This window comes from Podarcis tiliguerta (assembly GCF_965153285.1).
Source record: "Podarcis tiliguerta genome assembly, chromosome: 9".
Lineage (NCBI taxonomy): Eukaryota > Metazoa > Chordata > Lepidosauria > Squamata > Lacertidae > Podarcis > Podarcis tiliguerta.
This window is the reverse complement of record NC_139542.1, coordinates 71,880,591-71,907,757: the sequence shown is the minus strand read 5'-3', so window position 1 is coordinate 71,907,757 and position 27,167 is coordinate 71,880,591. Positions and strand designations below refer to the sequence as shown.

The 27,167-nt window shown below is 45.9% G+C and overlaps 1 protein-coding gene across 1 annotated transcript; it reads left to right on the top strand.

The window, feature by feature from the left end:
- Window positions 1-1,278: 1,278 nt before the first annotated feature.
- HGFAC (HGF activator) lies at window positions 1,279-23,672 on the top strand. The gene is made up of 11 exons (XM_083399074.1): window positions 1,279-1,514; window positions 2,581-2,644; window positions 4,110-4,241; window positions 7,924-8,034; window positions 13,527-13,701; window positions 14,029-14,114; window positions 14,928-15,180; window positions 18,685-18,824; window positions 19,273-19,413; window positions 21,744-21,892; window positions 23,391-23,672. Exons 1-11 carry the CDS (start codon window positions 1,434-1,436, stop codon window positions 23,580-23,582), a joined length of 1,524 nt encoding a protein of 507 aa, XP_083255200.1. The 5' UTR covers window positions 1,279-1,433; the 3' UTR covers window positions 23,583-23,672.
- The last annotated feature ends 3,495 nt before the right edge of the window (window positions 23,673-27,167 follow it).

The window sequence follows — 27,167 nt, the reverse complement described above, 5'->3', positions numbered from 1 at the left end:
ATGGGGCCATAAGGTTACAAAAGAAGTGCTCCATGCCAGAAAGCAAATGGGTGGGCCTGGGTGGGCCACCCTCCCTCAACTCGCTGGTAGTGAGTTAGGAAAAGACAAAGGCCAGGGCTGAGGGGTGGGTGGATGTAAGTTAGAAGTTGGAGGAAGAAACAGGCTGTCTCCTGTGAAGGAGAACAATGTCTGGTTTCTGCCCAGATCCAAGGCTGTGGCTATGGGTGAAGCAAAAGTCTTTTCTGGCTGCCTTTCCTGGGGGAAGAGAGCTGCACATGGGCATCAGCTTGAGCAAAGTCCAGAGAACCAAAACCCTGAGGGGCCACCACTGCATGGACTCCAACACCACAGGTTCCTTCTTTGACGCCACCAACAAACTCAGTGGAGTCACCAATCTCCACAAGGGAAAGTGTTCCAAAAAATCCAAATCGCATAATGTCCCACTGGGACCAAGCTTGGTCTGATGTCTTTCCTAATAAAAGCGATGCGTTCAGGTTCTGATTACCACCCTAACCCAATAAAGAGAAAAGACTAATCCTGAATCTTTGCTACGTAAACTGTAACTGTGACATTGAAACCATCTACGAATGTCATCCGCCTGCCTTTCTAACAGGAGCTCACCACCACCATTAAATCCATTCTCATTGTAAAGCAGGCTTCCTCAACCTCGGCCCTCCAGATGTTTTTGGCCTACAACTCCCATGATCCCTAGCTAGCAGGACCAGTGGTCAGGGATGATGGGAATTGTAGTCTCAAAACATGTGGAGGGTCGAGGTGGAGGAAGCCTGTTGTAAAGGGGAAAAAACAAAGTAAAGTAGATTTTACAACACATTGGAATGTCAGTATTTGGACCCAATTGTTTCTCTCCTGAATTATCTATTATGTATTTTGTGTTTTTCTCAACTGAACTGCGCTGAGATCTATGGATGAGGTGCTAAATAAATAAATAAATAAATAAAGATAGACTCTCATAGATTTGGCATGAACTCTATTCAAAAACCTGGGGATCTAAATACCAGTCCAGATTTCCTGTTCACTGCTGGTTATTCTGGAGTATGACAAGTAAGGGAAAGGCATGGAAACTTTGGGAAAATATTAATCAGCCCAAACGGGAACTAACCCAAATTCTTAACCCAAATTCAGGATGCGGCATATTTAGTCCATCCTTGGGCCTACTTTTTGTGTGTGCTTTCCCTGAAATGTTTCTGAAACCAATATTTACCTCAGTACACAAACACATTACTTATTAACGTTGCTGAACGAGTGATTGCTTAAAAAGTCAAACATACTCTCTAACGCAGGGGGTTTCCATAAGCCCCAATGTTGGTTAGACTTCCCACTCTGGATTTCCAGACACTGGAAGGCCCACTCCTCCAGGAAAATTACAGGGAGTTGCAAAAGAAGAAAAGAAAAGAGAAATAAAAAGGTGAAATATGAAAGTCTACATTTGCTCCATGGTTGTTACCCTCTCTTTGGCATTTCTGGCTGCCTTTCCTGGGGGCAGAGAGCGAATGGTAAGTGTGCCTCTTCATTTTCTTCCCACAACATTATCATAAACCTGCTTGTTTAGAAGTATGCCCCGCCAATATTTAAAGAACATACTCCTTAGTTAATGTGCTGCAAATGTCCCGAAACCGAAACGTGTTTTGGCACTGGTGTACACTGCATTTAAAAAGTGCAACAAAGAAGCACTGAAATTGGAGGCCAGAGCATAGACTCAAGGAGGACTTTCATAGAATTGTAGATTTGGGAGGTACCTGAGGGTCATCTAGTCCAACCCCCTGCAGTGCAGGAATGTCAGCTAAAGCATCCTTTGCACACCTTCCAGTTTGTCATTATCCTTCTTAAATTGTGGTGCCCAGAACTGGACACAGTAATCCAGGTGAGGCCTGACCAAGGCAGAAGAGAGCAGTACTATGACTTGATGCTATTCTTCATGCAACCTAGAATAATATTAGCTTTTTTTTTGCCACTGTATCCCCCTGTCGACTCATGTTAAGATTGTGGCCTACTAAGACCCTTGTCATGTGTACTACTGGCAAGCAAGGTGCCCCCCATCTTATATTTGTGCAGTTGTTTGTTTGTGCCTAAGTGTATAACATTTGCCCCTATTGAAATGCAAAAGCCACAGTGACATACAGAAAGCCAGTACTTTGACAAACTTTGAGTAACACGAACAAAGGAAATTCATTTTGTTAGCTTGGGCTCAGTTCCCCAATCTGTAAATGTCGTCTTGAATCCCGGTTTTGTCTTCTGTGGCATTTGCCATCCCTTCTTGTTTGGTGTCATGTGCAAATTATAGGATCATCCCCTCAAATCCTTCATCCAAGTCTTTATATAGACGTTGAACAGGGCTCCCAACTGCAAGGCATTCCCAGATGTATTAATAGGCCTATCACAAGGTTTATGTCTGTGAGAGAAAGGCAGAAACTAAAAGCTGCCATAGGTTGCTGCCTCGGTGCCTCAGGTGACTGAGTTGTTTTTAAAAGGCAATCCCTGGCTGCTCTTCTGCCAATAGGAACTTTGTATTGAGAAAATCTTCTCTAAAAGCAAACTTGTTCTTCATTGTTTTATTTGTAGGAAGGAAGTAACAGTTCTGGTACTGAGCCAGGAGATTCCAGACATGAAGTTCATCACTCCAGAGGTACCAAAGATGCTTTAATGTGCCTCCCAAACAAACCAAGCCTTCCTTCCTTCCTTCCTTCCTTCCTTCCTTCCTTCCTTCCTTCCTTCCTTCCTTCCTTAGCTTGCTTTCATAGCATGTAAAATTGCTCACTGGACAGCTTCCAAGATGGATTCCAAGATGTGATTCCAAAGGTTATTTCCATGATCCAGCTGAACTGATACGGCAAACTGGTTGCAACTGAGGCTGGATTCTCAGCGAGAGCCATCCTGCTTAGTTCTCACAATATGAGAAAGGGGGTCAGCAACCTTGCCTTCCTCGCCACAAGGTGGCACCCCAAGACCTCGCAGGGCTGGGAGGTGACCTCCTCACTGCTTCTCTGCAGGACCTCTGGCTGGGCTGAGGAGGTCTTCAATTCACTTGAAGGGCTTGCATCCCTCAGTTCTGGTTCGCCCACATTATTCATGGCTGTGGAAATGGACAGTCTCTCTGCTTCTAGGAACCTCATGGCGGTGGGCGACATTTGCCCAATATACTGCAGTCCCTCCAATATAATGAACTTCCTACTGTCATTTACTCACTAGAAAAATATTAGGGTTCATCATTTATGCTCTTGGAGGTCGGAGGCAGCATACTTCTGAACACGCACTGCTGGGAACCAGGCCCGTGCAGAGGGGAGGGGGCACCTAGAGGGCTACGCTGGGGGTGAGAGGTGCAGTGGCGTAGCATGGGTTGTCAGCACCCGGGGCAAGGCAAGTAATTTGCGCCCCCTAACCTGTGAGCCAGGTAGGGGCAGAGAGCTGCGAGTGCGAGCACGCCCCCCCATATGTTGCGCCCGGTGCGGCCGACCCCCCCTGCACCCCCCACGCTACGCCACTGGGGAGGTGGAGTGCCAGGGACCGGCTGCTTTTTTGTTTGAGTTTATACTTCATTCTAACAAGACTCCTACCCAGGGGCGTAGGAAGGGGGGTGCGGTCTGCCCCGGATGTCATCCATGGGGGGTCGGCACTTACCGCGGGGCCGGTGCTGCAGGGCGCCTGAGCCACACGTCTCTCTTGGGAGTGACACAATGGCTCGGGGTCCTGCACTGCCCAAAACGGCAGCGTGGGGCTTGCATCCGCCAGGCAGACTCCGTGGGCAGCTCGCCGAGCCACCCCCCCCATGGCGGATCGCCACACCGTCCCCCAGACGGATCGCCATGCTGCCCCTGTGCAGCGCCCACATGCGCGGATTGCCGCAGTGCCCCTGTGGGCAGCTCGCCCTGCCCCTCTGGGTGCCAGAGCAGCTAGCTACGCCCCTGCTCCTACCCCAGGCCTCAGACAAGCTGCACATGGGCCTGCTGGGAACTGCAGAAGGGGAGAAGGTCCTGGTGGTCATGGTGATGGAGGCAGGAACATCTTCATATGCACTCCAGCAATGTTTTTTTTAATTGAATGAATGAATGAATAGGCTTAATGTGCTCTTTTGCATTTTTTTTAAACTGCAGAAAAATGCTTTGATGAAACTCTGCATGAATATTTTGCAACTGGAGAAAGCTGGCCAAGAATCTACCAAGGGATAGTGCAGAAATGCACATGCGTTGACAACCTAATTAACTGCCAATATGCACAGCACACAGGTATTTCTATACTGTATGCTTTATTTTAGTATGTTTGCTAATCTGTTTATATGTAGTCCAGTGAAATGATAAAACAAATAAATGATTGAGACACAGAAGTTGAATTGCATTAAATAATGCATGGAGTAGTGAAGGAGTCATACTCTCAGCCTTAAATCACTTACAGCAATTAAAAGGTATGACTCTTAAAATGTAATCTGTGAAGTGGCTGCATGATAGTAATTTCAAGTATTCTCTTAAATTTCCTGAAAGGGTTTTATCTTCTTCACCTCCTTTTCAGTTTTCAAATCCTTCATAATTTACCCTAACTGTACTGGACTTTCTGGATAATGTGCTGCTCACAGGTTGAATTTGACCGAAAGTTCTAAAAGTTATTCAACAATTTAAGTGGTTCTGTACCAGATCATGGGCACCACTTGGGAATAGTTGGTGGTCCTGCCTTCACAAATGAATTTCTCACAATTATTTTTGTATCATTTTTTGCACACCCTGCCTCTGCCCTGCTCCACACATGGGAGTCCCATGGCCTTGCCTCCATTGGCAGCCTCCCTAGGTTTGAAGAGCTGCCCCTTGGGAAGGTGGCATCCGCCCAATGGGCAGGAGGAGGTGCTGGGGGGCCATCTCCTGGGTTTATATCTCCTCACTCGGCTCCCCACCCAAGCCACAGTCACTTTAAAAAGGCTGCAGGGGGAAGTGGTCCTTTCCCCCTCTTGACAAAGTGGGGAAGGATCATTGGTACTATGGAGAGTGGGAAAAAGGAGAGGCTTTAAAGCCCCTTTCTGAACTGCAGCACCAGCTTCCTCGCCTGCAAGAAGGGATAGACAACCAGAAATGCTGTGCACTTTCTCCTCTCTTGCCAAAAAAATTGCACGTCCTGCTGATTGCCTCTGTGAAGTGGCTGTTTCAGTCACTTTAGGACAGACACTCTGCAATGTGTATGTGTTTTTTGGGGGGAGACAGTGGAATCACAAGGGGGGCAGGGGGCGGTGCACCCCAGGTGCCATGTCTGGAGGGGTGACAAGAAGGCAACCTGTGTGGTGCTCACCCCCACCACCCCGGGCGCGGCAGTGTGAGCAGCCATTGTGCCGCCGCAGCCGCATGTGGAGGATCCTCTGTTTGCGGCTGCAGCCGCAAGCATAGGATCCCACTACCGTCCATACACCGTTCAAGCGGCGCCAGCGACAAACCGCTACATACAACACATGCGCGGTGTCACGCGCATGCACTGTACATAGTGGTTTGTCACTGGCACTGCCCAATCAGAGGATCGGTCCACAAACCGCTACATACAACACATGTGCGGTGTCACGCGCATGCACTGTACATAGTGGTTTGTCACTGGCACTGCCCAATCGGAGGATCGGTCCACTGCCGCTGCAGCCGTGAGCAGAGGATCCCGCCACTGTCCGTACGATGTTCAGGTGGCGCCGGCAGCAAACTGCTATGTACAATGCATGTGCGGTGTCACACGCATGCATTGTACTTAGCGACGCCACACATGCGCCCTACGTAGCGACGCCATGCATGCATCGTATGTAGTGACACCACACATGCATTATACGCAGCACGTGTGCAGCCAGCGGTTTCCCCCGCCCCGGGTGTTGCTTAGCCTTCGTTCACCCCTGGGGGGGGGGGGAGAGGAGACTAAATAGTGCAGCGGAATTGTGTGCCTGAAATAGGGGTTGCGGGTTGCTGCTGCTGCTCCCTATAAGCAGTGTGTGCATGTGTATGCATATGCGTACAGAGCTTTGTGTGTGCCCACATGGAGGGCACTGCTGCTTTCTGGCTGGTGGTGAGGAAAATAGGGTGGTGGGGGGGGGAAAGGCCTACGTGAATCACCCTGAGCTCCTTGGGAGGAAAAGCAAGCTTATAAATGTAAAAATTAAATTAAAATGGGGTGAGTGGAGTAGGAGAGGGGGAAAGTATACAGTGGTACCTCGGGTTAAGTACTTAATTCGTTCTGGAGGTCCATTCTTAACCTGAAACTGTTCTTAACCTGAAGCACCACTTTAGCTAATGGGGCCTCCCGCTGCCGCCATGCTGCCGCCGCCGCCCAATTTCTGTTCTCATCCTGAAGCAAAGTTCTTAACCCGAGGTACTATTTCTGGGTTAGCAGAGACTGTAACCTGAAGCGGTTACAGACCGATATATAATATCGGTTTATGAACTTAATCTGTTCTGGAAGTCCGTTCTTAAATCAAAGCTGTTCTTAAACTGAGGCGCACTTTCCCTAATGAGGCCTCCTATCGCCGGTGGCCTTCCATCGTCCGCCTTCCGTCCGTAGACCAAGGTAAAGTTCGCAAACCGGGACACTACTTCCTGTTTTGCTGAATTCGTACACCAAATAATTCGTAAACAGGGCTGTTCTTCAACCGAGGTACCACTGTATTGTTTTGGTGTGTTCATGGTCAATCATGGCGCAGCCACTGAAAGTCCCAGGGTTTCCTCCTCCCTCAGACTCTTATACCTGAGTCTTTTGGATTTTTAAAGTATTTTCCAGGGAGGAGATTATTCTATTCCAGTTAGAATTGAACTGACATTATATATCTCAATCTCTATATGTATTCTATGAGACTCTGGGGATAATATGGGGTTGGTCCAGTTTTAATTTGCCTTTGGATTTTCCTACTAGTAATGTGCACCTCAGCATTTATCACAAAAACACTTTAGGCATTGTGTGCATGTTAAGGCTTATGTTCCAGGCAGAGGTTCACACATTAATGCTCTGTGTCCAAGCATCCTTTTTCTTGCTCCAGAGCTTTAAAACCCCCTCTTTATTTTTTTTAAAAAATAATATTTATTAGAAGTTTAGTAGTTACAGGAAAAAAAGAAAAAGAAAAAACAATAAAAAATTTAACAAACAATACATCAAAAAGAAAAAGAAAAAGAAAAAAAGACAATACATCAAAACAACAAGAAAAACAAAAACATTTAAAACACATCCAATATTTCCATATCTTTACCTTTCATTTACTTGTTTCATCGACCTCCTCACACCTCCCTTTTTTGTATTCTAGTTCAATTAGCTATTTCAGCAAATCCTTTCTATCTTTCTCAATTTTTTGTTCTATAATTTATCTTAACACAATCTAACATTAAATTTTCCACTTTGGGCCATTAACAATCAATTTTTGCTTAATTCTTTATAACATTTCTGCTAAAACCATATAACTTCATTCCAGCATTCTTCTAACATTCATTAATTTTGCAGTATTTCTGTAAATATACTTTAAATTTTTTCCAATCTTCTTCCACTGACTCTTCTCCCTGGTCTCGGATTCTGCCAGTCATTTCCGCCATTCCATGTAGTCCATCATAAAACCCCCTCTTTAAAGGTGAATCATAGTCAACATCAATTCAGGTTTTCCATGGATTGACATTTGCCCCAACTGAACTTTAAAGAGCGAAAAGAGAGTGGCTGCTCAGACACAGAACTTTAAATTGCATCCACGCTCAGAAAGCGCAGAGGAAAGGTAAGTGTGGACAAACCTTCAACTGGAGCAAACATCAATGTGCGGAAATCCTGAATTGACATTTGCTCCGATTCAGCTTTAAAGAGCAAGTTTTTGTGGGGGAAACTGGGGTGTGGGGTAGGAAATGCTTGGACACGGAGCGTTAAAGTGCAGGCTTCTGCCTGGACAGAGCAGGACAGTGTGGATAAGTCCTCTGCTTCACCTTGCAGGCTGCACCGTCAACCCATGCCCCCCTGGCAGTACTTGCAAGAAGATTGTCTTCACTAACGAAACAGTCTGTGACTGCAAAACACCCTGGGCAGGAAAACACTGCAATGTTGGTGAGTTGTATTCAACTTTCACTCAGTTTGGATCTTTGACTTATTTCCTTCCACAGAATTTAGGCCTCATTCACCGAGGCTTATGCTATATCCAGGACCCTTCTATGAGGTACCGTATTTTTCGCTCTATAAGACGCACCAGACCACAAGACGCACCTAGTTTTTGGAGGAGGAAAACAAGAAAAAAAATATTCTGAATCTCAGAAGCCAGAGCAGGAAGAGAGATCGCTGCGCAGTGAAAGCAGCAATCCCTCTTGCTGTTCTGGCTTCTGGGATAGCTGCACAGCCTGCATTCGCTCCATAAGACACACACACATTTCCCCTTACTTTTTAGGAGGGAAAAAGTGAGTCTTATAGAGCAAAAAATACGGTATTCATAAATTTGATAAACAGCTCCCTGCTCCTTAATGCTTGATTCCCAGAGCTGAATGGACTAGATTTTAAATTATTGGAACTCTGGACTCTTGCTGCCCTTTCTTGTAGCACAGCTTGTATATCAATATGGACATTTTCTTTACTCATGTTTATTTTTAGGCTGCTTTACAGGAGCCTTTATCTGCTCTGACTTCTCAGCATGGCTTACAATATAGTATTTAAAACCTACCAAGCAGGGCCACTGATGCCAATTTTAAGGCATAGTCAAGTCCATATAGAAGTAATCAGCCCTTTAACTAACCTGACTCTAAACCATTTAGGGCTTTAGAAGCCAAAACCAGGACTTGGGCCCAGGAGCATCCTGACAACCTGTGCAACTGTTATAGAGTTTATGTCATATGCTTTGACTAACCTGGCAAGCACCTTGAGCAGCTGGATTCTGTACCAGTTAAAGTTCCCAAGTTCTGTTCAAAGGCAGCCCTATGTAGTCTGTCCTAATGCATGCATGCCTATGGCAAGGTCTACCTTTTCTAGTGTTAGGAGAGCTTGCAGTTCAAGTGAATGAGATTGAAATTATCACTTATGTTTTTGGAGTTCAAAGGCTTTATTCATGCAGGAAAAGATTTATCTTGAAAGGAACTACTTACAGAATCAGAGTTGAAAGAGAGAGAGATAGCAGACTTTTGTCTCAAGCTGGGAGAGAAAAAAACAAAATGGCTAAGCTTTTAGGGGCAGAGTTAACTTGGACAGATAGGCTACAAGGAAAGGTTGGCTAGATTACTAGACAAACAGTCTAGTGGATGGCAGGGGGTGGGGTGGGGACAGGGGGTGGGCAGCAGCCATGCCTTCCCCACTCCTCATAGGGTTGATTTCTAGAACTATCCCATATGCCCAACCTTGTCTGATGGTCTAGAACACGGGTGTCAAACACAAGGCCCGCGGGCCGAATCCGGCCCGCCAGACCTCGTCATGTGGCCCGTGTAGCCGCCGCCGGCCGCCAGCCTTCACCTTTTATTCTCGCTTCTTTTTTTTTTTCGACACAAGAAAGCCACCTCTTCAGCGCATGCGTGGCAGCCTACAAGCCAGAGAACGTCTGCCCTCTTGCGGCGCTTTAAAGTGTGCCATACTAGTGGAGTGTTGCCAACGTTACTGAGAGCAAGGGGTAGTTTCGAGGGGAACCCCGTGGTGGCAAGTCTGGGCAATGACTGAAGGCAGGAAATGGAGAGGGGCGGGAATGGGAGTACCTTTTGCGTCTTTCGGCTCCATGGCAGGTGTACTTCGGTTGCTAAGCAACCGAATGAAAGGCGCGCCAAGATCCCTGAGAAGTTGAGTTCAAAACCTGCTTCGGCTAAGAGCGCCTGCGCAACAGCAGCAGCATAGTAAGAAGTAACGTCGATGAGCAGCTTGCTCATTTTTCTCCCCTTCCCCCTCCGATTACTCTAATATAATAATATACGCTGCTGTGCACAATGGAGACAAAGCTACAAATATTTAAGGAATTCCAGGGGGAAGGGAATATTTGTTTACTTTAGTCATTGCCACTTGCAAATGTATATAATGGGTAACATCGGTTTCTCTCCGTGCGTGTTAAATCGGGGAGTCCTATTGAGTTCAATGGGCTGCCTCCCAAGTGTGTCAGCTTCATTTAAAATAATGAGGATCGCGCCTTTAATAACTGCATTAACCGGGCAAAAGGGTTTTCCTTCCTGGAGGTGCGGGGGGGGGGGGAGGCCTTCCTTGCTAACTTTTAATTGTTACAATGCCTGCCAACATTTTTCTGGTAGGTTTTCTGTGTGCCGAGCAGAAAATCTGCCGGTGTGGCTACAGCAAGGGAAAAAGACGGCACCTGTTGAATTTCCTCTGCGAAGATCTTCCAGGAGGAGCAGGGAAATATCCCTCTTATGTGGTTGCCAAATGAGTGCCCGTCCACAGCTCTCCATTTTCTAATATCCATTTTGTTTTATTGGTGGGACGACCGCATTTCTCCAGAGGAGCTAATATCTGCCCGATCCTATATACAATTAGGTTCCCTAAAATCTACATAGGATCGAACTGTTGCAACGCAATATATGCCTGCTTAGACCGGCCCTTTGAGGGTGACCAAACTGCTGATGCGGCCCCCGATGAATTTGAGTTTGACACCCCTGGTCTAGAAACTGGATTAGGTTGGATTCAAATCACCCCTCTTTGCCACCAAGCCAACAACTTCATGCTTTTTCTATAGTATGGTGGACAAAATAGCAACTGATTAGGCTGGGCAAGTAGTCTAGCTAGATAACCAGATATTTGCTTCTTACAACGACCCCTTTACTCTTCATTCACTGTGTTGGGCCATCACATTTAACTTGCTTTTTCAGCACCTTAGCCGACACAGTTGCTCTCCCTTTGGCTATCATCTAAACCCCAGCTGTAAAGAGGGCCAAAAAGCAGAGGAGAACCCACTACCACCACGGCCCAAGCTGCCCTGAAGTCCTTGTAGTTTCATATTCATTGTTCATCCACAAAAGATCAATTAAAAAAAAATAATTAAATATTGTGCAGATGATGTGAAACTTTGCAGATAAGAAACTGCAGCTCTTATTGTTTACCACTAGGTGGCAAAATCCAGCAGAATTTAATGCTTTTAAAGGGAGAAAGGTAGTAAGGCTAATAACAGCTGCAAGAACAGAGATACATTTTTAGGCAAACATGGGGAAATAAAACTGCTCAATTCTCAGAGTTTGCTAAATACTCAACAAAGCAACAGAACTACACCATGCTTGCCATTCATAGTTCTTCAGACATATTGCCAAAAAAAGAGAGTGGGTCATAGGTTTCAACTGGGGCTGATAAGATCGGCATCACCTTTCCTTGGGCAGTCAGGTGTGCTTATAGTGAGAACAGGATCCATTCTATCCAAGCTGTGTACTGTACAGCAGCACACAATGCCGCAAGTGGTCCTGCCCTGGGAAATGTAGCTTCACCAAGGGCTGATGCAGTGGCGTAGCGTGGGTTGTCAGCACCCGGGGCAAGGCAATTAATTTGCGCCCCCCCCCGCTGCACTGTCCCTCCCCCAGATAGCCCCTTGCTCTCTCTCCGCACCGCACGCCTGGCACCCTCCCCTCCACAGTGGGCGGCGACCCGGCGGCTCGGCTCGGATTCGCACAGCCAGCACTGCAGTGAGAGAGAGTGAGTGAGCCAGGTAGGGGCAGAGAGCCGCGAGTGCGAGCGCACCCCCCCCCAGATGTTGCGCCTGGTGCGGCCGGGCCCCCCTGCACCCCCCACGCTACGCCACTGGGCTGATGCAATGTGAAGGCAATGATGTTCTCTCCCAGGGTCCTACAGCCAGGTCCACCATCAACAGTGCTGGCCCAGAAAATAGAAAGGAGAAGATGGCTGGAGAAATCAGGGGGTGGTGAAGAGGGGGTGGGTGGGGCTAGGGTCACATTGAGATGTGGGGGGTGGGGTAGGACAAATTTGGATCACCTCAATATTCCGAAATGTTTCCCAGTTTTTCTGGAAGCAGCTTGGGTCATTTCCAACACAAGCTGCCTTATCACTCAGTGGTGTAGCATGGGAGGTCAGGGGGGCTGTTCCAAAATTCCAAAAGAAAAACAAACCACTCTGAGGGTTTGTTTGGTTTTTTTAAAAATGTGATGTAAAAATGTTAAAATATAACCATCCTAATCATAAGCATAATAATGGCTGCAGCCACTGTCTCCTCCCCTTTCCTTGCTGGGAAGATACTTCCCCACCACCACACTGCCTCCATCCAGCCCTAACAGGAACCACGGGTTAGAAGGCGCAATACTTGCCTTTCCTTGGGTACTGGCAAACCGCGCTATGCCACTGTTATCACTAACTTATATATTAAAGGTAAAGGTACCCCTGCCCGTACGGGCCAGTCTTGACAGACTCTAGGGTTGTGCGCCCATCTCACTCAAGAGGCCGGGGGCCAGCGCTGTCCGGAGACACTTCCGGGTCACGTGGCCAGCGTGACATCGCTGCTCTGGCGAGCCAGAGCCGCACACGGAAACGCTATTTACCTTCCCGCTAGTAAGCGGTCCCTATTTATCTACTTGCACCCGGGGGTGCTTTCGAACTGCTAGGTTGGCAGGCGCTGGAACCGAACAACGGGAGCGCACCCCGTCGCGGGGATTCGAACCGCCGACATTTCGATCGGCAAGCCCTAGGCGCTGAGGCTTTTACCCACAGCGCCACCCGCGTCCCAACTTATATATTAGTTAGTCATAAATAATGTGTAGACCAACTGCCTATATGAACCAAGAGAGAACCAGTGGCTGGAGTGTTGGGCTAGGAAGTGGGAGACCAAGGTTAAAATAGCCATAAAGCTCACTGCCGACCTTCAGCTCGTCACTATCTCCCAGCCTGACTTACCTCACAGGACTGTTGTCATGACAAAATGCAGAGAGAGAGATCACTGCACGCCACCTGGAGCTCCTTGGAAGAATGGCAGGATGTAAAAGTAGTACACAAACACATGTGTGTGTGTAAATAATAAGTGGATAGGTAAAAGGTAAATAGGCAGTGCTTTTTTTCTTAAAAAATGTTTAGGGGTACTCTCATTTTCCTACTCATATTGAAATACTGCCCCTCAATGAGTTCAAACTTAGATTCACAAAATGTTTAGGGGTATGCGTACCCCTGCGTCCTCCCAGAAAAAAAGCACTGTAAATAGGTAAAGGCCCCCTGGACATAGTCAATGGCGACTATGGGGTGTGGCACTCATCTTGCTTTTCAGGCCAAGGGAGCCGGCATTTTTCCACAGACATGTGGCTGTGGAAAGGGTCATGTGGCTAGCATGACTAAACTGCTTCTGGCGCAACGGAACACCGTGACAGAAACCAGAGCGCACAGAAACACGGTTTACCTTCTTGCCACAACAGTACCTATTTATCTACTTGCACTGGTGTGCTTTCAAACTGCTAGGTTGGCAGAAGCTGGGACAGAGCAACGGGAGCTCACCCCATTGTGTGGATTCGAACTGCCGACCTCCTGATTGGCAAGCCCAAGAGGCTCAGTGGTTTAGACCACAGCGCCACCCTCTCCCTCACAGAAATAAGTGGATAATGTTATGCTAGCAGATGTTTACTTAAGACTTCTGTATGTTTATCCAGGTCCTAGCCAACTTTGCTATTCTGGTAATGGGACAGACTACAGGGGCATTGAGAAAAAGACAATTTCTGGAGATAATTGTCTGCCATGGAATTCAGATCTCCTTTACCAAGAGCTTCATGCTGACATAGTTGAAAACCCTGTGCAACTGGGACTGGGACCACATTCATACTGCCGGTAAGAAAATTAGCTGGTAGATAGAGGAAAATACAAGTAAAAATATTTTGGGTTACACCCTGGTTCTCACCCCAGTGACTCTCTGATCGCACACATATACGCACATGCACACATATTCTTCTCTACTTTGATAGATGTGCGGTATTGTGTGTTAGCAAAGCCACTGGAATGATGCAGACAGAAACCATAGAAAAAATTGGGTTTAGAACTGAAGGTATATGAAGAAAACCCAAACTTGCATAAGAGGAAAAAATGGTGGGGTTAGTGAGAAAAGCAATGTTCACCAAACATTAAGGGGCAAATGTTTTTCCTTCTCCACTGCGTTAGAAACCCAGATGAAGACAAGGAGCCATGGTGCTACACAGTCAAAGAAAACTCAGTATCTTGGGAATACTGCAATGTTACTTTATGTCGTAAGTAACATTTCGCATCCATTTTGAAATTAGCATAAGCAAAGGAAGAAGTGAAATTAGTAAATGTAAGGGAGGAACAAGTCTCGTGCCATTTCTTATGTTTAAGGTCAGAATGTTCTGGAGCAGATAACAGCTGGCACAACAGCTCCATAGATAGTCCTGTCTGTTTCCTCCAGCCCAGCCCAGTATATGCATCCCCTTCCTCTCCAGACCAAGTTCTGCTGCTGTTCTGTAAAGATGAATCCTTAAAGACTTCTGAGCCCACTGTGTCAGTTTTCATGCAAGGCTGACTTGGGGCATTCAGCCTGCCCAAGTTCTGCTCCTGGAGAAGGACCAAGAGATGAAGAGACGGATTTGTATGAGGTTGTGTGAGCATGATGTGGCTCTGAAGGACTGGGCTGCATCTGGCTGATAAGTGCTTGAGTTTGAGACCCTATTCACTAGTATGAATAAAATGGTTCAATCCAACCCAAGTCCAGCAACAAAGGAACATATCACTACAGGGAAGGGAAGCACAATGCTAACATCAAAGGCTGAACTAGGAATGATATAAGCAGGGTGATTCTACCCCTCCTATGCAATTTCGGACTCTGATGTTAGTGGGCTGGCATCAGGTTGAGTGGCAAGCAGGAAACACCCAGAATGAGAAGATGCAGCCTAAATTAAGCTGCTCCACTTCTGCTACACCACTCAGAAGACGCCATAATCAGAAAAGAGCTCTTTGCCTTGTAATCATATTCCGTAGCTATTTAAATAGTAAAGATTCAGTAGTAAAAATGGGTAAAAGATTAAATGTATCTGTTCTTCACTCAGGGAGCAGAAGAAGGCGGCCGCCACCCCCACCCCCACCCCCGGAAACTTTTGATGACTTTGCCGTGGTCCAGAATTTATGTGGGAGAAGACATAAGAAGCGAAACTTCTTAAGACCCAGAATTATAGGAGGATCTTCCTCCTTGCCAGGATCACATCCCTGGCTAGCCAGCATATATATTGGGAGAAATTTCTGTGCTGGAAGCCTTCTTCGTTCTTGTTGGGTGGTGACAGCTGCGCATTGTTTTGCTGATAGGTAGAGCCTATGCTTTGATTTCATCTGAAATTCACTGCACGTGCCTCAAACTGCTTTTAAATCAAACAAAATGTTTCACGTGAGACCCCTGAGCGAAGGTGGAATGAAGTTTGAGGCAAGAATCCCTAATGCTCAGAACCTCTAGAAGCAGGCAGGCCCTGGGAAGCAATAATACAAAGATAAGGCTTCTTAGCATGTGCACTAGCCTGCAGGTATCACAAAGACTGTAAAGGAATTGTGTTTTATATAATGGGACTCTCAGAACTTTTTGTATTTTGAAACAGTATTTAGCAGTTTGGAACAGCAAGCATAAATAAAAAGCCGTTCCCAGAAGGTGCAGCTGATGTTATATTAAAGAAGCAATGCCAGGAATATAGTGAAACCCAACTCCCATCTATCAGAGCGGGGGGAACTGAAACTGGCTGGCAGCTGCATCCTTATTTTCCCCACCCTCTGTGGCCAAGTTTGACCACAAGTATGGTGTGCATCACTTTGGAGTCCCAACGAACTGCTGATTGCCAGGACTTTAAAGCTCCTTTCACAGCTCTCTGCTGATCATCAGGGGAACAGCTGATTGTCGGTACTTGCAGAGATGTGTGTGCATTGCTTTGAAACTCTGGTGCTTCAAAGTGCCACACGCAGCTCTCTGTAAGCTCCAATGATCTCCTGAACAATGGGGCTTCCAAACAGCAATGTTGGGCACTATGCACAGGGCTTTACGGATACAACCCCACTTTTGACCCAGTCATGTCTTTATCTGCTGCATACCTGACGTTACATATTCTACAGTTTAAATCTAGAATCATAGAATTGTAAAGTTGGAAGGGAGCCCAAAGGTCATGTAGTCCAACACCCTACAATGCAGGAACCTCCGCTAAAGCATTCATGGCAGATGGTCATCCAACCTCTGCTTAAAGGAGAGTCCAACACCATCTGACGAAGTCTGTTCCACTGTCAAACAGCTCTTACCATCAGAAAGTTCTTTCTGATGTTTAATCAGCATCTCCTTTCTTGTAACGTGAAGCCATTGGCTTGGATCTTACCATTTGGAGCAGAAGAAAACAAGCTTGCTCCGTCTTTCATGTGACAGCCCTTGAGACATCTGAAAATGGCTCAGATATCTCCGCTTAGTTTCCTCTTTCCCAGACTAAACGTACCCAACTCAACCACTCCTCTAAAGCCTTGGTTTCCAGACCCTTTATCTTCATGGTCACCCTACTCTGCATACAATCCTGCTTGTTAATATCCTTCTTAAATTGTGCTGCCCAGAACTGGACACAGGACTCCAGGTGTGGTCTGACCAAGGCAGAATAGAGCTGGACTATTACTTCCATGGATTCTATACTTCTGTTGATGCAGCCTAGTATAGAATTAGCTTTTTTGCTGCTGCATCACATTGTTGACTCATGTTAAGCTTGCAGCCTGCTAAGATCCCTGGACACTTTTCACATGTACTACTGGCAAGCCAGCTGTCCCCCATCTTACATTTGTGCAGCTGGTTTTTCATGCCTCGTTCTCCAATCTGTCAAGGTCATATTGAATCCCCATTGTGTCTTCTGCAGCATTAGCTGTCTCTCCCAGTTTGGTGTCATAGAATTGTAGAGTTGGAAGGGACCCTGAGGATCATCAGCAAATTGGATGAGCCTCAATTCCTTCATCCAAGTCTTTACGAAGATACTGAACAACAATGGGCCCAGGACAAAACCCTGCAGCACCCCACTTGTCACTTTTCCCCAATATGTTGAGGAACCATTAGTGGACACTCTTTGGGTTTGGCCAGTCAACCAGCTACAAATCCACCTAACAATTGCCTCATCCGGCCCACATTTCACAAGCTTCTCCACCAGAATATCACGGGGGACTTGAGATCAAGAAATGCTATGTCTACACCATTGCCCTAATCCACCATTCCTGTAACTCTATCAAAAAAAGAAATGAGATTGTTTCTTAGCAACCACAGCATCCTTTTCTAAGTGCCCACAGACTGACCATTTATCCAGGACCTTTTCTGGTATCAGTGTCAAGCTGACTAGTTGGTATTTATTCACCTTTGCCTGCTGCCACTCTACAGAAACCTAATCTGTTCTCCAATATTTCTTAAAGATTATAGACAGAAATTCTTAGATTACATCTGCAAGCTCCTTTAGTACCCCTGAGTGTAGTTTACCATGCCCTGGAGAGGTCTACATTTCAAGTAGCTAGGTGTTCTTTTCCTATCTGGGGCTAAAGCTCCCTTCTTGCAACATGTATTCTGTTATCACCAGGTTGAGCACTGCTTTCTTTTGGGTTAAGAAAGAGGCAAAGAAGGTGCTGAGCAGTTCCACATTCTCTTTGTCATCCTGTAGCATGTCTCTGTCTTCTCCATGCAGAGGAGGTATTACTGTACTTGCTTGTTCCTCCTGTTGATTCAGACATAGCCAAATAAAACTTTCTTGCAACTGTTGGCTTCCATGGTGAGGTGCAACCCATCTCTTGCCAGAAGTCCCTCCTCAAGGAAGCGGAGACCATGGTCCAAGAAGCCAAATCCTTATTGACAACACCAGTGGTTTACGTCTAGGATTTCCCTCTCTCTTCCTGGGTCACATCCTTCAACAGGAAGCAGAGGTGAAAAAGGCACCTGTGCCCCAAGGCCCTTCAGCTTCCTGCCCAGAGTCTTACGGTCCCTTGCTATAAGTTAAAGACTGTGGCTGGCAATCTCATTTGCATCCACATGAATCAGAAGGAATTGGTGTGGCACATCCTCACTAGTTCAGCAGCCCAATGGCAGAACTAAATCCACAGGATGGAAGCAAAGGTTATGTCAAACCAAGGTCATTTCTAGGTAACCCATTTACTGAGCATTCCTCCCAGTTTGTTTGTGAGGAGGTGATACAACATTGTGTTAAGCAGTTGCTATTCTGAATTTCCCCCTTCATTTTCTTGTGTTGCCAAATGTTACTCTTCATTTGGCGAGCATGGCTGTCATGCCCATTTCTGCTATTCATTGAATCATAGAATCATAGAGTTGGAAGAGACCACAAGGGCCATCGAGTCCAACCCCCTGCCAAGCAGGAAACACCATCAGAGCACTCCTGACATATGGTTGTCAAGCCTCTGCTTAAAGACCTCCAAAGAAGGAGACTCCACCACACTCCTTGGCAGCAAATTCCACTGCCGAACAGCTCTTACTGTCAGGAAGTTCTTCCTAATGTTTATTCCTTCTGCTGCTGCTGGGCTACTGCCTAAGTTTCAGTTGGCTTATAGCATCACGACTGCAACTCACAATGTTACATTGGCACCCTGACACCCCAATCAAAATGTTATTTGCTGGATCAGCCAATTCAAATATTATAATACAGTACTATAATATTCTGTTCCTTGCCTATAGGAAGGAAGGAAGTGTATTTGTTAAGGTCATGACAAAATCATTCAAATATACAGATAAATAAGAATAAAACATTTAAAATGCATCATGTAGCTTAATACCATCATTCTCTTCATCATTTTCTTTCCTCTTTTCTTCAGCCCGCTGATGTCAACAATTCGAATTGTTTTGGGACAACATTTTTTTAATATGACAACAGCTGTTACTCAAGAATTTGGTGTGGAGAAGTACTTCATGCACCCTGACTTCACAGTATACAACCCAACTGAAAATGATATAGGTGAGCCTTTTTCTTCTTTCTGGTTTAGTTTTAAGTGTGTGGACTGAGGTGCAGCCAAGTGGGCAGTGAGATTGCCATCCCTTCCACCCATCAGACACCGGAAGTGTAGCTCTGGCTCCCTGTGCCTGGCCAGACTGAACTGCAGACGTCGTCCTCAATAGGGCAATCCACTCTAAAGTTTGGGCAGATCAGAATGGATCTGCTCTCCTTGCTGCAGAACGCTTTTGATAAAAACCAGAACTTTATGATTCCACCCATTCCTAGTGGCAAAGTGCTTTTTTGAACAAAGGTGAGAGGCCAAAAAGAAGTAGTACCTGAAATCTCAGCTCTTCACTCGCAGGGCTGGGTCATCTGTGTGTGGTCATTGCTTGATGATTTCAAAATCAAGTGAACCAGTCCACAGTCACTTTCTGTGATCTTTTTTTTAAAAAGTTATTTTTTCTTGCAGTTTTAGTTAAGTTGAAGAAGGTGAATCAACGCTGTGCAGTGAAGTCCCAGTTTGTTCGACCAATCTGCCTGCCGGAAAAGGGAATGTCTTTTCCAGATAATCAGAAATGCCAAATTGCAGGATGGGGACACTTACATGAAAGTAAGTTAGAATGTTGCTTTTATGTGTGCTACTGATTCTGACCAGAGACATAACCAGATGTTCTAACTAGGCAAGACTTAGAACTATGATCACTTTAGTTTTCATGCAGATGATTTGTCAACTGAATCATTTCTTTGGCCAATTCAAGAACACATATCACCTGTTACTTATTTTATTGAGAGCATGATTCAGCTCTGTTTTGCTGAAATGTCCTTTGACTTTTGCCGCAGAATTTTAGCACAGTGCAGCATAAAGTATGGCACGTGCTTTCTAGACATTGCATCCAGTTTTAAAATGTAGTTTCTCTTTTGTAATAGCCACTAAATCCTCAGAGGCTGAAATGCGCAGGGATTTTTCTTTCCTACACAGCCTTTGCCTTTCTGCCTACTACATGATTCAGGCGATATGGGGAGAAAAGGGAATTGGAGCCCTCGGAATAACTATAGGAAAGAAATAAGTGCTGGAGAGGAAAATTAGGGGCCATAAAGAAATGGTTATGTGATCAAAAGGCAATGCCAGTCAACCATGACTGTGAATGGGATTATACAGGAAGAAGAAGAAGAAGAATACTGCTACTACTACTAATAATAATTTATATGCCACCCTTCTGACTGTCACTTCAGGAGTACAGTACAGTGGTACCTCGGGTTATAGATGCTTCGGGTTACAGACGCTTCAGGTTACAGACTCCGCTAACCCAGAAATAGTACCTCGGGTTAAGAACGTTGCTTCAGGATGAGAACAGAAATCGCTCGGTGGCGGCACAGTGGCAGCGGGAGGCCCCATTAGCTAAAGTGGTGTCTCAGGTTAAGAATAGTTTCAGGTTAAGAACAGACCTCCAGAACGAATTAAGTTCTTAACCCGAGGTACCACTGTAGTAGGCTAGGAAGGGTATTCTACAGTAGTAGGGCTGCGAGTTCAATGTTTCTTTCCAATTCTCTGAGTTGGCTCAGTGAAATGCTCAGAAGTAAATGGAGTATTTGTCAAGTTAAATGCTTAAGCACACTGCTGAAGCCCTGTCTTGCATAAGGCTTGGCCTGCCGCCCCCAGCTGTGAAGAGCAAGAGTTAGAACTTGGCCACAGCTGTTTCCAGGTGAAGCCTATTTGGCAGGTTTTTTGGGCAGTGAGTGACTGAGCAGGCCAGCCCTGGTGGGATGGCAATGATAGGGACAGCCCCCCTCCGAGGATTTCTCCTTTGGGGTGTGATGAGGGTGAGGGCACCCCTCCCCCGGGTGACTGCTCGTGGGTGGGCTTGCTCCTAGGTGCGAAACTGAAGCAGCTGGACTAGGATGGGCAGTGGGGATGCGAGTTAACCTGGCTTCCAAGTGAGAATAGTATTTATTTGTCTGCTTGGTTGGTTGGTTGGTTGGTTGGTTTGCACTGATATCCTGCCTTTTTCTCCAAGTTGCTGAAGGTGGTCACATGGTTCTCCCCCTCCTCATTCAATCCCCACAATGACCCTGGCAGGTAGACGAGGCTGAGAGACGCTGGACTGGCCCAAGGTCACCCAGTGAGTTTCACGACTGAGTAGGAATTTGAACCCTGGTCTCCCTGATCTTAGTCTGACAGTCTAACCACTACACCACCCTGGGAAAAATGTGTCTGAGAATGAATCCAGCTCACAAATATATAACTAGTGTGACTGAATTTTATTTTGCTATTTTACAGTGGTGCCTCGCAAGACGAAAAGAATCCGTTCCGTGAGTTTCTTCGTCTAGCGGTTTTTTCGTCTTGCGAAGCAAGCCCATTAGCGGATTAGCGCTATTAGCGGTTTAGCGGCTATTAGCGGCTATTAAAGGTTTAAGGGATTAGCGGATTAGCTGCTAAAAGGCTATTAGCAGCTTAGTGCCTTAGAAAAAGGGGGTGGGGAGCGGAAAAAAAACCCCAGGAATCGCAAGACATTTTCGTCTTGCGAAGCAAGCCCATAGCCCTTTCGTCTAGCGGGTTTTCCGTCTTGCGAGGCATTCGTCTTGCGGGGCACCACTGTATATTATTTTAATTTACTGCACTGATTGTAATTTTATTATTTTTATTTTTGCATAAATATTCCATTCACAACATTGGGGGCATCTGAGCCAAAACATAGCATATAAACCATAACATAAATATGTAAACTATTCCGGGTTGTAGCCAACTAAATTTTACTCAGAGTAGACCCTTTTAAATGGATCTGTTAGTCATATTCATTCATTTCGATTGGTCTCCTCTGAGTAGTACTACTGTTGAGTCAACCCTTGGGAGAGTGCTTGGCAAAGCACTTTAAACACTTCATGTTAATCTACTCTGCTCTAGTTAGAATTAATTGCTTTCTATACAATTTATTTCCACAGATTCATCCAGCTACTCTAAAGTATTGCAAGAAACATCAGTTCCGATCATCCCCGATTACAAATGTCAAAACTATGATGTTTATGGAGCTGACATCAGTGAGAATATGTTCTGTGCTGGTTACCTTGATGGTAAATCAGACGCCTGCCAGGTAATATTATTGAGTTTCTGCCTGAATTAAATTTGTACAAGAGAGTGAATGTGAGAGTCCAAGGAATCCCTCTTGGCATTTCTGTTTTGCTCACACTTTGGTTTTGGGGTTTTTTGGGGGAGGGGCTGTGTAGGACATCTGTCCTCCCCCTTCCTTAGGGAATGCAAAAAAATACTGGGTTTGGTGTAAGTTCTCTTCTTAAAGGGGTGGTGGAGCGGCCTAGTGGAGCGGCCACCTCTGCTTAATGGGAGATAAATCGCTTTTGAAATGCAGACTATGGAGATGAGATTGAGATCTCCATTTCAAAAATCTGAACTCACCACTCCTAACCAGGTACATGCTCTTGCACTAACCCAGAATGATGGTGTGTGTGTGTGTGTGTGTGGAAATCAAAGTGGAAACATTGGGGTTTTGGTAGAGGACCAAGGACAGCTAAGGTGTTTAGATATAGACTTGACTCCTCTGGAGATTGGAGAATTCCACATTTTAAGTGCTATTATGAGTCCTATCAATTCCACCATTTACTTTTTTAATATGCATGGGCAGGGCCATCAATGGGTGCAAATCGTAAAAACGTCCAATTCCCAGAGGATATTCCTTTTGTGAAGAAGGAACTGAAGTGAAATATGTCAGTTCTACAGCTCAGGTTTGGAGCTGAAGAGCTGGAGGGAAGGGTTCTTTGCTGCCTGGGACCTTGCCTCTCATTCCACTTCATTGCCTCCTGGAGTTTTTAGTTAGAGCTGAACAATTTATTGTCCTGCAGTTTTCTCAGGCTGACCCTTGTCACAGGCCCCACAACTGAAAGTATTGAGGGTGCACTCCAGATCTTGCATAGAAGTTGGGGGGTTTGTAGTATAAAAAAGGGAGGGTTTGTTAGTACATTATTCTTGACTACTAGCTGAAGGGTGCCAATGTTGTGTGGCAAGATGCCAACTGCCCCCAACAACTATTCCACTATAAATGGTGAGCACCGAAAGGCCCCGCCCAAATATTCAAGGAAATACTCCAACCATATGAGCATTAATTATTTGGCCCAAACTATCTGGCAATTGTTTTGAAAGGCCTCTCAGTGTCCTGCACTGTTGGCAATTTATGACACTGGTAAGGAATATGAGCATGCTTGGTCCCCATTTTCTTATTTACATTTTTCCAATTTATTACACAGCTTGTGTTCCAGGTAGAATCTAGACACATATAAAAACCTCTGAGACTGCTTTAAAAAAAAAAAGAAGAGCATGTTTAAAAATACATTGAATTTTCCATAAGGCTCACCATTGCCATCTAGTGTCAAATTGTATATTGTGCTTAAAACACACTTAAAACGTTTTATTTGCAGCCGTATAGCTAGTCTCCTTTTGCAATGTAATTGAGCTTACAACAAGCAAAATTATTTCGTAAGACACAGAGATTGTCATTTGATAAATAAAATGAGCCAATCTTTCCAAATAATGGAAACCATAGTGAAATACTTTTGTCCTTAAATTTCTTTTTGAAACAGGGAGATTCTGGCGGCCCCCTGACCTGTGAAAAGGATGGCGTATCTTACCTGTATGGCATTATCAGCTGGGGTGATGGATGTGGCAAAGCTAGGAAGCCTGGTGTTTATACAAGAGTGACCAAATATGTGGACTGGATAAATGAGAAGATAAACCGGCTCCAAAAGAGCAGCCGTAGTTCCTTACCCAGATGAAGCATTTCACATTTTGCTGAAATTATGGATTGCCACCGTCATTGTTTATAATGCTAACTGTTGTCATTAAAAGGCACCCTGTTCCACCTGTTTCCGCCAAGTCTTTCTGTCTACCATACTTCACAATAATGGACTTGTTTCAGGGCTGGATGAAAGGATGAAGAAGCCCTAAGCTGTCAGTTTAAAAGATCCCAAAGCATTACCCCACAAAAAATGTGCATTATTCTAAAAAAAAAAAGGGGGCAATAGAAATAGAAATTATAAACTTCTTTATGAACGTATATACAGGATATACACACTTATTTTTCACGTAGGTGAGAATTCAACTAAAAACAAACAATCTAATTGAAACGTACACCTTGCAGCCAATTGTGTAAAATCTGAAGTTTGGGGATTTGCTTGTTTGTTTTGTAATCAGAGTGTGGGAGTGGTCAGGATCAGGCACTGCACCATAGGGGTGGTACATAGTCATTATGGTCACCAGTAACTATGCCAGGGGGCCCCCAAACTTTTTTCAAAGAGGCCATATTTGATGAAGTGAACATGCGTGAGGGCCAACCAAAGCTGTTGAGCTTTTTTTAGTTTTTTAGGATTGAAGTTGCTGAGCTTTTTCTACAATTTTACCCCAGGACTGCCATGGGGGCTGGATTAAATTGACCGGCGGGCCAGATTAGACCCCCAAATGGACTTTGGACATGCCTGAACTATGCTGTGGTTAACACTAGAGCTGAACTGACATGGTCCTCTCCATTTTACTGCCCTATTTGGAAGCAGAGAAACAGGATAGGTATCAATAGAGCAGTGGCGTAGCGTGGGGGCTGCAGGGGGGGCCGGCCGCACCGGGCGCAACATCTGGGGGGGGGGGCGCTCGCACTCGCAGCTCTCTGCCCCTACCTGGCTCATTCACTCTCTCTCACTGCAGTGCTGGCTGTGCGAATCCGATTCGAGCCGCCGGGTCGCCGCCCACTGTGGAGGGGAGGGTGCCAGGCGTGCGGTGCGGTGCGGAGAGAGTGAGGGGCTATCTGGGGGAGGGACAGTGCAGCGGGAGGGGGGGGCGCAAATTACTTGCCTTGCCCCGCGTGCTGACAACCCACGCTACGCCACTGCAATAGAGCTAAACATTTGCAGAGTACTTACCTTGCTTTAACACTACCCCCTGTTTTAAAAGGACTCCCCCTCTCTCTTATGGAGAGAGGGTTCCTTCAGTGCAGGAAGTATGCCTCACTTGGCATTCTGGAAAAACTCTTGCAAGAGAGAATTATTTGCTGTACTGCAATTGTGGCTTCAACAAATTGAACAGGGAAGCATGAATTCTACTCCTTTGAGCACGTGATCTAACATTTAACTAGTGCAGAAGCCTAGCACTGCCCACACACTAAGGCTTAGCTGCATGCAAGTGCTTGCACAGGTCATGAACAAGGAATATATCATAAATATTGATAGCAGGAATATCGATAGCAGCCGAAACTATGGAGATAAGGAATATTAGAGTAACGCACACACCCATTGTCTAGAGAGGGACTTTCATGGTTTCGTCATGAACGGCTAAGGGAGCTGGGCATGTTTAGCCTGGAGAAGAGGAGGTTAAGGGGTGATATGATAGCCATGTTCAAATATATAAAAGGATGTCACATAGAGGAGGGAGAAAGGTTGTTTTCTGCTGCTCCAGAGAAGCGGACACGGAGCAATGGATCCAAACGACAAGAAAGAAGATTCCACCTAAACATTAGGAAGAACTTCCTGACAGTAAGAGCTGTTCGACAGTGGAATTTGCTGCCAAGGAGTGTGGTGGAGTCTCCTTCTTTGGAGGTCTTTAAGCAGAGGCTTGACAACCATATGTCAGGAGTGCTCTGATGGTGTTTCCTGCTTGGCAGGGGGTTGGACTCAATGGCCCTTGTGGTCTCTTCCAACTCTATGATTCTATGAAAAACTACTTTTCACTGCTACTGGTGGGGGTTTTTTTGGGGGGGGTACTGCTGCCTAGCCACAGGTAAGCTAAAATTTGGATTTCAGTTGGGCAGACTGTATGAGACCAGCAGTTAAGTCTGTGGTTGCCAGCAGATGAAGCACAGAATGAAGAGATTGGAAGAGATGTGAAAACAACCACTGCCAGGATCTCTCCACCACCTGGAGTGTTTTCACTGGCGCATGAGGATAACTGCTTATCTCCCTCTTCCTCAGTGATGCCCTCCTTCCCCAACCCCCGTCCCCATGACTGCAAGGGAGACCTCCTCCTTGCAATGGGACACAGCTACCACGTCCCTGAAGGCCTTGACCACCAACCCCTCTGCTTCTCTCAGCCTCTCCAGGTCAGCCAGATGTTACCCCTTGACCTTTTTTATCTAGCAGGGAACAAAATGGAGGCTCTTGTACCTGAAATAGCAGATAAATGCAAGGGGGGAAATGGAGCTACAAATCTTTCAAGCTCTCCCAGTCTATCAGGACAGCAGTCGGAGGAGAACCTAAACAGATCACGCCACCAGCATTTTATTAAATTTAAAACTGCCTACTGTTTAATTATTTCCCCCCATATTGTGCATGCCTGGCTCTTCTGCATCTCTCGACATCCAATGTAACCTAAAGGTCTGGAGTTTTTACACACCCTGAATGTGGGAAAAGTGTGCAGGATCAGGCCAAAGGCCCATCTAGTCAAGCTTCCTGTTCTCACAAGAGCCAACTAGATGCCTCTAGGAAGCAGCACCTGACTGCAGCAGCTGCTCTCTTGCGTCGAAGGTCCCAGCAACAGGGATTCAAGGGCATACTGGCTATCCTCTTTTGGTTTAAATCCCAAACCTCCTTGCAGCTGACCACACAACTGGTAGTGTTTGGTGACCAGAGGCGTACCGAGGGGTCCCTTTCACAAAGACCTGTATTGATAGTGACCCAAGTATTTGGTGTGTCTGGAAAGAGGGCAAGGTGGCGAGGAAGGGTGAAAAAATTCACACAACGATGGGCTGCGGTGTGAGAAGGGTGGGAAGCTTCTCCCGCATTTGATTTTGTTGCGATAGCAGCGTCGCGCCGTCATACACTCCAGCGTCATACTGTCTCCAACGTCCTTGCCACTTATCCTACTGCTCAGCTCCAGCTGTTGTCAAAGCTCATGACCGTACAAAGATAATGGGAGGCAGATTTCAGGGGCAATTTTTTGCGCCAACCCCCCTTCCTCTCTCCTTTGTTGGGGGCAGAGGAACTGTTCACTCATAAATCCAATCTATCCTGTTTCTGCATTATTCTCAGGTTTTTTAAAAAATAGACATGAAAAGCTACATTTAAATACGCTTCCTCTCGAAATATGCATCATGAAATTGCATTTTGATTAGTCTCCCAACAATGAAAGTACAACTGTTTCCACACCAGGTGATTTCTCCTCTCCGCCACCGCAGAGAGGGAGGCAAAGAAAATCAAATGACTTTTGAGTCTTTCCTTGCACTTTAGACAAAGTGGTCTAAGGACCTTTGCTCTCTCATTTTTTCAAAGCTGCCGTGTGCTTTGAGAAGAGGACTGGATCTGCCCCGGGAGTGAAGCAACATAACGGTGTGCTGTCATTTCCAGGGTCCTTGAACAGAAAATAGCTGGCTGCCCTAA

Bases quoted from the DNA above. Each gene is read 5' to 3' on its own strand.
- HGFAC (XM_083399074.1), top strand. From the start codon at position 1,434: ATGAAAGTCTACATTTGCTCCATGGTTGTTACCCTCTCTTTGGCATTT. The intron at 13,702-14,028 runs GTAAGAAAATTA...CCACTGCGTTAG, and splicing joins GGACCACATTCATACTGCCG to AAACCCAGATGAAGACAAGG. The intron at 18,825-19,272 runs GTGAGCCTTTTT...TTTTTCTTGCAG, and splicing joins CCCAACTGAAAATGATATAG to TTTTAGTTAAGTTGAAGAAG.